At 36.4% G+C, this 14,259-nt stretch overlaps 1 protein-coding gene across 1 annotated transcript in view; it reads right to left on the bottom strand.

Moving 5' to 3' along the window:
• The window catches only part of LOC148944744 (DEP domain-containing protein 1A-like), a 74,289-nt gene that overhangs the window by 10,428 nt on the left and 49,602 nt on the right, over positions 1-14,259 (bottom strand). The window contains exons 8-9 of the mRNA XM_089100017.1: positions 13,983-14,149; positions 3,171-3,350 (exon numbers count right to left, since the gene is read on the bottom strand). Coding sequence (XP_088956143.1) covers positions 3,171-3,350; positions 13,983-14,149 — 347 coding nt within the window. The remainder of the gene's footprint in view (positions 1-3,170; positions 3,351-13,982; positions 14,150-14,259) is intronic.

Below are 14,259 nucleotides of genomic sequence, written 5' to 3'. Positions count from 1 at the left end.
GGTTTGCTTTCGAATTGTGACGTATTGTGCTTGCAAGAGCATTTTTTGACGAGTCATAGTTTAGGCCTTCTGAAAATTGGCAATAATTTTGCTAGCTACTCGGTGCCTGCTAAACAATCCACTTCCAGTGGCCACCCCTCGGGTGGTATTGCGATGCTTGTTAGGACCTCGTGCCGGTCGAGTATTTTTGATTCATGTGATTTTTTTCTTGCTCTCCGCGTAGAAGAGAATGTTATTGTAAACGTCTATCTCTCGACAGATTACCGCATTGACCGATCGGAATTTTTATTTACTTCTGCGTTTACTTCTGCCAGTTAGACAAATGTTGTATTATTAAAGATTTTAACTGTAATTTAACTGACGCCTCTTTATTGCGTACATCTATTTTATCTGGTATTTTTTACTATTGGCTTAGGATCTTGCCGAAAGACCTCAATTACACTTACACATAACATTAAAGTCACGTGTCGAACCTTGACCATGCAGTTTCTTCTGCAAATCTCCAAATGTGACCTCTTCACGTCATTACTGACTTCCAACTATCAAACCACCTTCCAATATCTGCATCTATTTCTTGTCCTTCTGCTCAGTCTACTCCCACCCCACTGCCAACCACATCAGCCTCATGCCCAATTTTACAGGGATAGGAAAAACATCCAAGGTAATCTTTTCGCAACAGTTACTGATTCTGTCCTACACAAAATTCATGTTTCGTTCCAGCCGCTCATGAGAAATCTGCTAGCTGACGCAATGGAAATAAGGGTGTTGCTAGATATCTTTCTTGCACAAATTTACCATGCCCTGCGATGCGCAGAAAAAAACACTATTCCTCTTAAACGTGTACGTCGGGGTGTCACAAAGCATTGGTCCAGTAATCCGAGCCTAGTGAAGCTTGGAGATATCTAAATGTTGGTACCATTTGTGGCTCCAGTGTCACCATCCTCGCTCTGGCTGGGTTTATGACATTTTTCTTTCTACCAAAAGAAAGTTTGCAAGAGAACTATCTATCCATATGAACCAGATAGTTGAAGACATCCCAGCAAGCTTCTCTGTCTCAACCTTTCTTCTGGAGAAATGCATCAAGAGATCCTCCAAGCGCCCGCCTGTCTGCTCAAGATATTCTTGATTCCGAGCAAAATTCGTACTTCCCTGCTGAATTCTCTCCGCCATATGCCGCCCTACAGTCCATATATGAAGACAAGCTTGATAAATTTCTGTCTAGTTTTCTTACTGACAATTTTGTTGTTTCGGTCGATTCTGTACTGCGAGCAATTCAACGCCTTAAACACGAGAAATCTTCTGGCATCGATAAAGTGAGCGCTCTTCACATTCTGCATGGAAGCGAACTGCTGGTAAATCATATTACTCTTTTGATGCACATGATTGTTAACAAAAGAGTTGTACCTTCTTTTTTCTGGACTGGAGATCGCACTCTAGTTCCTAATAAACGCAAACTTGCTACCCAGTGCTGATCTTTCTGCCATGAAACAGAGGCTACTATCTTCTGTAAGCCTCTTGAACCTCCGTTCATTGACCATTTGGACGTAAAATTTTATGTTCCACCTTACCAATTTGGATTCCAGCCACGTCTCGGCTGTGCCCACGCTTTGTCGGTTGTCACGACCTCATTGATCGATGCTGATGCATCAGGTGAAACTCTCGTGTTGGCCGGGCGTGATGTTCGTAAAGCGTTCAAGTCCCTCATTCATGCCGCTATGTTTCTCCATGCAGCAAAACGTGGAGTGAGTCCTTCATATATCAGAACCATTCGAGACATGTATTCTCGTCTTAAAGTTCGCCTAATACTTCAACCATGAGCTAAAGTTGACGGCTCTCAAGTCTACGCACCAACCCCTGATATTTTTGTCAACGTCGAAAAAGGTACCCGTCAAGGTGATATTTCTTCCCTTCACTCTTCAATAATGAAGTTCTTGATGCACAGTCAGCTGTTCCCACATCTTTCATCTTTGCCGGTCTTGATTTATCTCTCATATGTTATGCAGACGACATTCTGAATTTGAGCCACACTATCCAGCGCATTAGCGAGAAGCCAGTAGATCATTTCACCTATCTCGGTCTTCCCATTGGTTCGTCAATAATGCACATGGGACAGTTATTAATTGCTCATAGTGAAAGCAAAGCTGAGTTATCAGACGCTTCCTATGTAACGGATAAGTTAATCTTCAACTGCCGTCTTCTTTTGAAACTTTTCAACTCTGACACTCTACCACTTTATCTGTACATATTACCGTTTTGGAAAATGCTCACAAAACCTGACAAGTCAAAAATTCGTTCAGTTTTCTTCTGGTTTGCAAAATATCTTTTACGTTTTCCCCCTTGGACCCGCAACTCTTATCTAATTAGAAAATTTAGCATTACTGACCCAGTTATAGCTATGGAAAAGCAAATTCGTACTTATTATCCCCGTTTAACGAAGTTGAACCATCCTTGGTCGTCGGTACTGGCCCAGTAGTTAAGATGTAGTATTTGTTGGTGTTCTTTTTAAATGTTTGTTTTCGCACTTAGTGTGTATTTCTTCTTCTTTTTTTCGTTTATTGCCCCATCTTTTCCTTTCTTTGTATGACGGGTTTTCCAATAAATAATAATAATAATAATTCTTATATAGGAGCCCCATTAATATATTGTAGTGTACCTTTAATTACCCCTGAAGTGCCCGTTTAATATATTGTACTTTAATATAACTGTACAAAACAATATATTTTAATAGTTTTTGTAAAGCCGTTTTCTAACCTGTTAAAAAAGAAAAGATAAAAGCTTTGCAATTACGTTAACATCAATAAGTACAGATCACTGCCATTTTCTCATTTAATCTGAAGTTTTGAATCCCCCCCCCCCAGCACAAAAAAACAACTAGGATACATTACTTTTATCTTTTTTTTATTTCTCCATAACGAAAAAATTTCATCAAGTCACTTGTTTTCACAACAATTTATAAAGCAAAATTTAAAACAAGCAACAGAGAAAAATAAAACATTAGAAAAGTTTATGTGTCTTTTTGTTCAGCAGCGAAGAAAAATATTTTGGGTGCCATGATTAGAAATCGAACCACTTTTTTGGAGGGGGGCTCTTATTAAACCATTCAGCTTTCAAGATAATGGTTCTTTAAAACTCACATCTATAACTGAGCAAGGCGAAATAGAAAGACTTACTTGTTGAGACTTTTGATAGTCTAATATTTTTTGTTGAACAGTTGCACAGATCTCTGGAGGTACTGTCATAACAGCTTCTACATGTTCCATCAGAAATGCTACTATTCGTTGTGCATTCAGCTCGTCATAGTCTGGTTCAGAAGCGGTGCAGAGGATGCACCGATAAAAAGTCTCCACCATCTGAAACATATAACATTGAAAGTATTTCCACAAAAAGAACCATCAGAAGAGAAGACAAACAAAAATGAAATCAAAAAGAGAGAAAAAAAAATCAAAAGAGTAACATAATAAGAAAGGTGGTGTAATACAGGTGCAATATAATCTTAAATTAAGATCATCTGCACCGCAACTGCTTCAGATGCGATGCAGCTAAGTGGCTAACCGGAAGTGCGCTGGCTTGAGAATGTCTTTGTCCAAGGGGCATGGGTTCGATCCCTGGCGTGGCCAGTTATTTGGGTTTGGGACGCGGATCAGTGGTGTGACTCTGTAAGCTTAGCCAGAGTCGACCCAGCTCTAAATGGGTACCTGGAGAAATCTGGGGAAGGTAAGTAGGAAGGGCATGCGAAAGCGCAGGATGGCTGGCCCCCATCCCCCCATTGCACTTCCTGGCTGAAGGGCCACGAAACGGAGATCGACACCGGCGGTTTGGACCTTAAGCGTCTAGTGCTGTCATACTTAATTTTTTTTACTTTTTTTTTCAGGGGATGCGCGATGCACCGATAACTGGTCTCCCCCATATGAAAAATAATCACATTGAACATATTTTCAAAAAGAAACATCAAAAGAGAAGAGAAACAAAGGAGAATCACAAAGAAAAACACGTATTGGACTATTGATAATTAGAATGAAGAGAAGAATCTGAAATTAAGATAAGCCAAAAGATTTACCAGCCAGACCAACCCTGACAAAATCACAAAATAAAATAATAAATATTAAATAACAGATAATACTAAAACATAAAAATAATCAAAAAACTAAAAACTAGAACACTACGTTTGCACTTACCAGTCATGAAAAAATTTGCAAAAATAAGAAACAACAGTAAACATAAATAAACAATACTGATGTAAAATAAAAACAACAATGAAATAAAACAAAAAAAACTAAAAAGCGAGAGTATAGGCCAGAGAGGAAATATATATCCCAAACATTTCACCTGTATAAAGAACAAGAAAATCCTCAGCAGAGGCAAAATGGAACACAAAACATGGGAGAAATATTAAAAGAATACAGATTTAGACAAAAAAAGAGAAAATATGGGACTTAAAAGCTTAAAAGAGTTCAAAACAGTTTAAAGACGTTATAGAATAAAAGCAGAGTGTATAAAAAAATCTAAAAATATAAACTAAACACGCAACCTATTTATAGCCAATTGTGGAGTCAATTCAGTTGCATCTTTTTTGTGATAGAAGTGGCTCATTGATTATGTATTCTACTTCTTTGGGGTAGTTATTGTAGATATTAGTTTCTTTTTTTATTCTCTTTTGATTTTTCTCCTTTTCTTAATGGTCCTGGTCTCAAATCTTTCCCTTTTTCAACACTTAGGACGCCTTGTTGTAATAGAGGAGGAATATTCATTTGATTTTTCTTTTTCTTTGGCCATAGACCCGTTGTTCTCAAGATTTTTTTCAAGACCCGTTGTTCAAGTCAACAAGATGACTGTCTCAAAATTTCCGTCGGAGGATTTTGGAGAAAAGGTGCGTGAAAGAGGGGCTAGTTGCCCTTCAATCACTTTTGACTCTTGAAAGGGCAATAGGACTTTCAATTGCCAATCGAATAAGTCTCATCCAAAGTTTCTACGACAGGTCCTTCCATACGAAATGCCCAAGTGAAAAAAAAACACTTTTTGCTCACTTTGCTCTTTACTTAAGCAGCGCTATTGCACTGAATGTGATCATTCAGTCCATTGGGGTGTCAATTCGCAGAAATACTGCCCAATAGAAGCAGGATACAAAAAACACACTTCTTATTGTATATCCTCGTTCCAATGGCAGGGTCTCTGCACCCTACACTCAGGGAATGTTATATCTTTTTTTCTGTCTTGGTTACATTAACTAAGACCTTTTCTAGGCATTTACAATTTAGCCTATAATTGATGAAACAAAATTACAGATTTAATGAAAAGCCTCTGGAATTTGCCATTCAGTAATTTTCAGCAACATATATAATTTTCAGCAAAATTGTTCGTGCTGTGACAACTTGCATGCCTGAACTTTTTTACATTTTTGTAAAATATAATGGATTGATAAATGTTATTTGTGATGGATGTGCCACCAAATTGATTAAGTGGTAAATGCCAAACTAAACTACTGCAAAACTAAAAATATTGCGACTATTGAAGGTTCGTTCATCGCTGACGTTGAATAATCCTAAGCCGAAACATGGGTTCAAGCTTCGGATTCGTTTGTGGAACTCTTTAGAGAGCAAGTGACGTCCTAAAAGAGCAAACCAATTCATATGGAAATGATGGAGGAGGCAATGCAATTCGACCAAACAAGCAGTAACCTCCAAATGAATCGCCTTCGTTTGCTACTCTTTTCTCGATTTCGCTTGTCTTCTAACCGAATATTTTTTTATTTCTCAATTTTGGTTTTTATTCATTGTGATTGTCGCTGTCGCAAGGTGTCTAACCGCATATTTCTTTGTTCTTCACTTTCGTTTTTGACTCTTTGTGATTTTCACTATTCCTCAACCGTGCATTTCTCTGTTCCTCATTTTCGTTACTGATCTGCTTTAGTCCTCGTTGTCACATGTCTTCTAACCGCATATGTCTTTGTTCTTCACTTTCGCTTTTGATTCGTTGTGATCTTCGCTGTCCAAATTATTCTAACCGCCTATGTCTTTGTTTTACATTTTGGATTTTCAGTACTTCAGACATTTTCAATACTGTTTGCTTTAACTCTTCGAATGTGAATAAAATAGTTTTCCCATATTTTTTCGAAAACTAATTATGAAGTACATAGTCGCTTTTCAATACTAGTTGCTAAAATTTTGCCGTTTGGAATAAGTCAGAAACATATTATACCGGTTGAAAGATATAGTATTATAAATTATATTCGTCGTTTTAAATTTAAATCTGTTTACCTAGATGATATTAGAGTTAATCAATCAATATAAGTTCTCCTGAACTGATTTCGCACCTGAAGTTATTGTTTCAAATGTGTATTGCTAAGTCTATCGTAGTTCAAGTCAAGTAAGTGTAGTAAGATATCAGATATGTACAGATATGTCGTAACATATCAGAACCTTCTTGCTTGCATTGTAAATGATACTTGTACTTTAAACGCAAGTGCTTATCATCAGAGCTACATAATTTCAGTATTCTTTCTAGAGTGTGAACAGCCTGTCTTTTGTTGTTCATTCTTCCACTTGCAAGCTATCCAGATAGAAGAAATGCGAGGTTTCAAAATCAATAATAGCCAATACAAAATGATTTTTCACTATGTACAGAGGTAGAAACATTACTAAGCAATCTTGTGGTAGAAGGGATCAATATCATAAGCCTTCTGTCTTCTGGTTTTGCATAATGAATGTCAAGATTCAAACTATTTTCACAAGGATTGACCGGCTGCAGAAGATTGTCATTGAAAGGATTAGCCTCTGGGCATACTCTGTGGCGAAGAGAATCTGTTCTGTACAATGCTCCAGAATTTCTAAATCTGTTTTTTCTAGTATTTTACATTCTTTTGAACCATCTTCCTCAAAAATTGATACTTCAATGTGGTCATCACTTATCTTTGAAATGCCTAGTTTGTTTGTACGTTTTGGAGGGAATCCTTCAGCAAAGATGGTTTTCCTTTTATGTATGTATACTGTAGACTTTTATACTCTAAACTTGTTTTACCTTGTGTCTGTGATCCTTGAGATTTTGCTTAATTTTTAATAAACGTTGTTATTTGGCAGTTTTTTCTTATTTCGAAATTTTGTCTCAGTATGCTTTTTGAATCTTCTATTGCTGCCTTTCTTTTTTTCCGTTTTCCTATGATTTCATGTTTAACAAATTGTGGCTAAAACACTATCAACATTTTTGCATTCTATATAATAATTTGAACTGAGGTTATTTTTGTACAGCATTATTTTAGTTGAATCATTCTATAACAAAGTAACTAATACGTTATATTAACAGTTACATACATCTGACATATAGACTAAGCATGAACACTCTTCTGCTTTTCTGAAGAAACAGAAAAAAAATAAACAGGGCTTGAATAAAACAGAACAGAAACAGAACAGGTCAACAAAAAACAGAATACCTGTTCTTGTTTCCGATCTGTTTTTTGGTAAAAACAGAAAACAGCTGTTTTTGATCAAAAACTACACTTGCCATGGGTAGTGCTTTTGTGTGGCGGTAACACTTTTGAGAAACCCTAGTACTCTTGGAACATTTTTTCCACAAAAAAGAGCAGTTTTTCTAATATAGGGACGAAAAATTGTCTGCACACATAAATATCGCTATCATTTTTTCTTTATGGCTATTTTTCTTCCATTTCCCCATTCCAAAAATAGACTTTTATGTTTATAATACACATTAGTTATTCGAGACATTTGGAAAAAAAAATTCAGCATGAAATTACGCAGTCAGCTCAAAGTCATTAGTATTTAAGCAGAGAATATAGTTGATTTGGGAGGGGAAAATTTTCCCCTCTAGACAATCCTTCCCCCCTCCACTCTATCCTAATGTGTGGAAGTCATCTTAAACAAAAGTAAGAAAGAAGAAAAATGCACGGGAAAATGACACTTCTTACTGCAAATTAAAAAATTGTTTGTTACCTTACAGCTTAAGGCAGCCTTTTAAGATTAATTATTTCCAAGCCAATTTTTGTGAAAATTTTTCAAATAAAACCCCCCAAATAGACCCCTATGCCTTCCCAAGACCAGAACAAAATTTGCACTTTACAGAAAAAATATAAATGTTTTTACTTTTATAACTTTAATAAATCAAATAATATTAACATTTTGATTACTAAATATCAGTATATGTATATTAAACTGACAATGCACTGCTCGTTTTGAGTTTGACTCGGTTATTTATTGTAATTTCTGTTCGTTTTGGGCTTCATTTATTTATCGATGCTGATTTGTGATATTTTCACGCTTGGTAGATTATTTGATTTTATTTTTGCTCTTTTTTTGTTTAATGGAGTTCTTTACTTTTCTTTGAAAAACTTATTTTGTGGATTAAGTTTTTTAATTAATTTCTGTTCGTTTTATATTGACATAGTCTTTTCAGGGAAAAAGAAAATAATACTTTAAATCTTTTCGTTTTTTAAGACTTTATAGTTGGCCTGCTATTTGTATGCTGGAGAAAAATTTTCAGCAATTTTTAACAACCTAAACCTTTTTTAAAATCTGGACACAAATAGTACTGTTTGCTTTAGTTTCAAATCTTCACTAATTGACCTGAAATGGAAAACTTGATACCATTCGCAAAAAAATCTGTTTACTTTCTTTGATAGCTTGGATATACTTACACTATTTTGATTTGGTTACATTTTAAGAGCAGAAGTAGCCCCGAAAGTTTGAACATAATACCCTCAGTCGTTCTTGGGATACTGCTGAGATGCCTAATTGGGAATTGGCATTATCAAAGTGCATTTTTATTTTATCTTAAGGCAACATTTAGTTTTTAAACATAATGGGCAAATGGGAGAGTGGGCGTGGGAGGGGGGGAGTGGAAGAGGGATTAGTTGCCCTCCAATCCCTTTCGACTATTAAAGAGGGCATCAGCCCTTTCTATTTTCAATCGAATGAGCCTTTTCGAAATTCCCGAGAGTGGGCGCGGGAGGGGGGGCGTGGATGGGGTGTTAGTTGCCTTCCAATCACTTTCTACTATTAAAAAGGACAAGAGCCACTCCAATTTCTTATCGAATGAGCCCTTTTCGAAGTTTCTACGACAACTCCTTCAATACGAAGTGCCCTGGTCTAAACAACAACAAGAACAAGAAATAATACATAATACCCACATCGATCTTTACTATAAAAATGTCAAGCCTTCCAATAACTTCCGACTATTAAAAAGAGCACTAGGCCTTTCGATTTCCAATCGAATGAGCCCTTTTGGAAATGACAACGCTTTCTATAAACACCTTATATGCCAACAGGGCATAAATTACAACCCTTACCCTAAGGTCTGTTAGGGTGGTTGTCATCTCCTAAGACCGAATTTCCAGAACTTTGAACTACGTTATACAAAATAGCCATCAAAAATTTTTGATTTGATGTGTTTGGGGAAATGTTGGGCGTGAGAGAGGTGGTAGTCGCTCTGCAATCACTTTCAACAATTAAAAATGACACTAGCCCTTTCAATTTCTATTCAAATGAGCCTTTTTGAAGTTTCTACGACAACACTTTCAATAAAAACCTTATATGCCCCCAGGGGATAACTTACAACCCTTGCCCGGCGGTCTGGGGGGGGGGGGGTGTCAGTCTCGACTGACTAAGTCCCAGAAATTTCAACTACATTGATCAGAATGGCTATCTGAAAATTTTGATTGAATGTTTTTGGTGGAATGGCGGGCGTGAGAGGGGGGGGGGGGGGTTAGTTACCCACCAAAGACTTTCGACAATTACCAAGGGCACTAGCCCTCACAAATTCCAATTTAATGAGCCCCATTTGAAGTTTTACGACAACTCTATCTATAAAAACCTCATATGTCCTCAGGGCAGAACTTACAACCTTTGCCCTTGGGGCTCATCCTTAAATACATAATTTCCAGAGCTTTCAACTATGTTGAACAAAATGGCTATCTCTAAACTTTGATTGAATATTTTTGGGAAAATGGTGGGCGTAAGAGGGGGGTTAATTACTCTCCACTCACTTTCGACAATTAAAAAGGGCACTAGAACTCTTGATTTCCAATCAAATGAGACCTTTTTGAAGTTTCTACGACGACCCTTTCCATATGAAGTGCCCTGCTCTAAAGGAAACAAAATAATAAATGATACATTGTGCCAACATCGTTCTTATATGCCCTCAGGGCATAACTTAAAACCCCCGCCCCGAGGGTTGTGATACGAAGTGCCCGGGTATGGAGGAAAAAAAACAAAAAAAAACATTGTGCCCACATCGTTCTTTACTTAGGCAGCACTATCGCGCTGCCTATGATTAGAAATAAGGAATGGTCGTATGTCATCTCTTCTTATTCTATATTTCACTAATTCATTATCCTCTGTGTCACTTGCTTTGCTATTGGGAGCTTTCTTTAGGGCAGCAGCTTGACTTGATATATATTTTTTTTGAGTTGGTTTGGGTTTGTTATTTACTGCACTATCAGTATATACTTTATTTTTGTGCATATCAGTTATATCCTTCCTTTTAAGATGGTATATAAATCTCGTGGTGGAGGCTCCCTTAGCCTTTAGAGACACTTTGCAGAAATTGCACCTGATACTTTCTGTGATTCCTTTTCAAATGGGATACCCAGAGAGATAGCTTAGAAGTTTTATTTGGAACATCCAAGTCGTCATCAGAAGATGACATCATGCTTTTCTTAGCACAAAGGTTGATTTTAGGATTTTTTTTTACAAAATTAGAAGCACCTTCCAGTAGCATACTATTTTAAAAATTGCACCTCCACCCGAATATCTGACCTCTTTCACCTCACTGGTACAACTAGGGGGAAAGCGACCAATTGCCTCCTGAGCTGTTTTGTTGGCACAATTTAATTTTTTGAATTTATTTTGCTGTATGGTAAAAAACACTGTGTTCACCGGAAGATTGGTATCCTATTGAATGAGAAAAGTGTATCAGCATTTTAAAAGAATGTGTCTCTTCCAGAAAATCAGCTAGTTTCAACTCTAGACTTTTCCTTGAAAGGATTTCTAAGGATTGTAGAGATGAATTTAGTAACATGAGAAAAAGTATATTTGGCTATCTTGTTATGTTGATGCAATAAAGATTTGCTAGCAAAAACTTATATTTCTGCTGGACAAGACTTCAATACATTTACATTCCTCTCTGGCTAAGCATTAAAGAAAATTTGCAATTAATAATCAGTATTTATCATGTATAGGTCAGCACGGTAATCGTAGCAAGTCAATGTTATTTAGCAGCATAAATTCCATAAAAACAGTTAGATTAAAGTTCTTGCGGCTAAAGGTGCAAATTATTTCCCATGTAATGTAGGAGACAGAGGCCCTACCCCTACCACTAGAACCAGGATAGACAGTAATAAGTGATTTGTTTGTATTCTGCTTCTCCTGGACAGTAACTGTGCAACTTTCCTGCTTAATTGATGGAATAATAGCCTATACTGTAAGCAATACGTCGTTTTAGTGGAATTAAACTGCACCTTTACCGTCTTAACATTCAGGGGCGCATCTAAAGTAAAATCTCTGGCGAGGCCTAATGTGACAAAGTCACCAATGAGCAAAATCTTGGGGGGACCCAATGTGACAAAGGTACCAATAATTGACGAAAATGCCAAAGTTATTCTAAACAAAGGAGTGAAAAAAAAGAAAAAAAAGTAAGGAATGAGGGTGCAGGAAAAAATCTTGGAGGGGGGAGCCGGGTCCTCCATGTATTCACCACTGCTAACACTTACGCAAATACCTACTATTATCTGACTCCAAGTCCATAATTCTGCCTAGCTGAAACAATCAAGCAGCACTATTTGATACGCTTGACAGACCTAGTTCCATCATTTTACTTACGTTCCAATTCTAGAAATCATATGAGGCGTAACCACGCTTCTACACAATTTCAAATTATGGTTTGAAAACCATTTTTTAAGTTAAAAATTATCAAATATCTCATTCTCGTATCACTTAAATAAAATCAGAAACAGAAGAAAAACAGGTAGGAAAAAAACAGATACAGGACGAAATACCTATTATAAAAACAGAAACAGAACAGGCAAATAAAAAACAGGTCATCTGTTTCTGTTCTGTTTCTGTTTTTCTGCATGAACAGAACAGAAACAGTGCCCATGCTTAATATAGACTGGATTTTTCCTAACTTTTATTCAATTTATTTTTCATTTTTCTATTTTTTCCTATTTAACACCTATGGCATAACGTGATTATATACTGATGGCGGTGACGTCATTATAATCATAACATAGTTCATACTTTTTAGGTCATTTGCGGTTATAACCTACGGTTATGACGTCATTCATCATCTTGTACACGAAAATGCAGTTTTACGTAGAAAACTAATTTTAATTTAAATATTGTTTTTAGCTAATTACAAAGAGCCCTAGATGTAGCACTTCCCTTTAAAATGAACCCTTAAACAACTCTCTATGATGCTCCAGTGCCCTGCTAGCTACGTAGCATTCCATAGAATGGAATGAAACAAAAGGACCAACTTGAGTCCAGGTTATAATAGACAATCCGTAAATAACGAAAACACAGCACCTGTCCCAAAAACTAACGAAAAATAAAATAAAAGAGTGATGTCCATAGATACACAGAGGTTCAGCAATAAGTGTATCTTACGATAATCTAAGCAGTTGGCAACACTGACTTTTTTTTTATTAAAGATATTGGTAACATTAGACCATTGTAGTAAATTGTTCAATTCCGTGCAACAGTGGTTATAGGTGCTGCGTTTTCCCAGTGCTCACGTAGTTTACCGTTCGTGACTCCAAGGCTAGAGTAACTACTTTCGAAATAATCAAAAAGAGAAAATTCTTGACAACTCTCTATGATGCTCCAGTGCCCTACTAGCTACGGAGATGGAAAAAACGGAAGAAAAAAAAAATATATTTCCAATGCAGAATTTTGTGGTTACAGCCACTTTCTTTGTTTTTCAAGCCAATAGATTTTTCTTGTTGTTCCAACCAAGGGACTGTAAGTTTCCTTTAAAGGGTTTTCCAACCAAGGTGGTTCTAATGATACACTTTGTGTCTCGATCTGACAACATTTTTAAGGGGTTTTGGGCTATTTTTTGTTACTAAGGGTTGTGTTCGGCTTTTACTAGGTTGCGGCTACCGCTGCAACCACGATTTCTTAAATGTTCAGTAAATTCAAAATGAAGCTATTAAGTTTTTTAGCAACAATTTTCCCTTCAGGGTCAGAGCCATTTTCCGAGTGATCACGTTCATCAATATTATATAATAATACCAAGAGGCAAAAATACACATGATTTCAAACTATAAATAGTTTTAGGTTGTAAAATGTAATTTTAAAAACTTGATTCTTCAAAATGATCTTATTCTTAAAAAACTCCACTACGCACGAGTAAATACATATAGTACATAGTACAAAAATCACAATAAACATCAAAGAGCCGCTAGCGATCCCGCAAAAAAAATGTTCTTCTGGAAACTTCTATGGATTCATTTAGAAAAAGTGCAATTATCTGTTAGAAAACCACTTGCACTGCTAATGACTTATCACTATATATAGATTGAAAATGCCTTTGATGAGCAGACGCGTCAATTTTGGGGGAGGGATTTTTGTTAATTGGTGACCCTAATGGTCAGCCGTGAAGAGAGGGTTGCTCCAATGAGAACATATTTAAAATTATTAATGAAGCATATTCTACTTTATCACTACCTGTCTTAAACATTCCTGTTTTAATAAAACATATCCTACTAAAAAAACAAAAGCCTAAAACGTATTAAAATTAAAAGTTGCTTTAGTGCAATAAAATTCGATTACAGCTGAATAGGAAGACAGCTTTGTCGGCATAAATGTTTTTAGGAATCTCATTACTAATATAGAGGAAGAACAAGACTAGGTCATCTGATGAAGAAGGAAAATGACAATTTCCCAATTTGTTTTCTGAGGCCAGTGGCAACACTAAGCACAACAATATAGGTCAAAAGTAGCAAACAAGAAAATAATAGAGGCCCTTCCAATACTTACAAAATCCTTATTTTGCTTCTCCCCAACTAAGACTAGATTGCGATTCGTCGCTACTTTGCTCATAAAACGCAGCAAAAGGTGCAATTTCCGCCGGTCACTAGGAGGCAGTAATAGAGTTAGAAGTCGAAAAAAGTCGATTCGCATCACAACCGGGTCTGATGAAGCACCTATAAAGTTGAAATGCCGAATTCAATTAAAAGTAAAAAACAAAAAAAAACCTGAAATTTACAGCAAAAATTCAACGCCAATTTAAACAAAAAATGAGATATAAAATTGA

Source organism: Artemia sp. Qi Xiang Cuo, chromosome 14 (assembly GCF_049724085.1).
Source record: "Artemia sp. Qi Xiang Cuo chromosome 14, ASM4972408v1, whole genome shotgun sequence".
In the NCBI taxonomy this organism is placed as follows: Eukaryota; Metazoa; Arthropoda; class Branchiopoda; order Anostraca; family Artemiidae; genus Artemia; species Artemia sp. Qi Xiang Cuo.
This window is presented reverse-complemented; position numbering and strand designations above follow the sequence as displayed.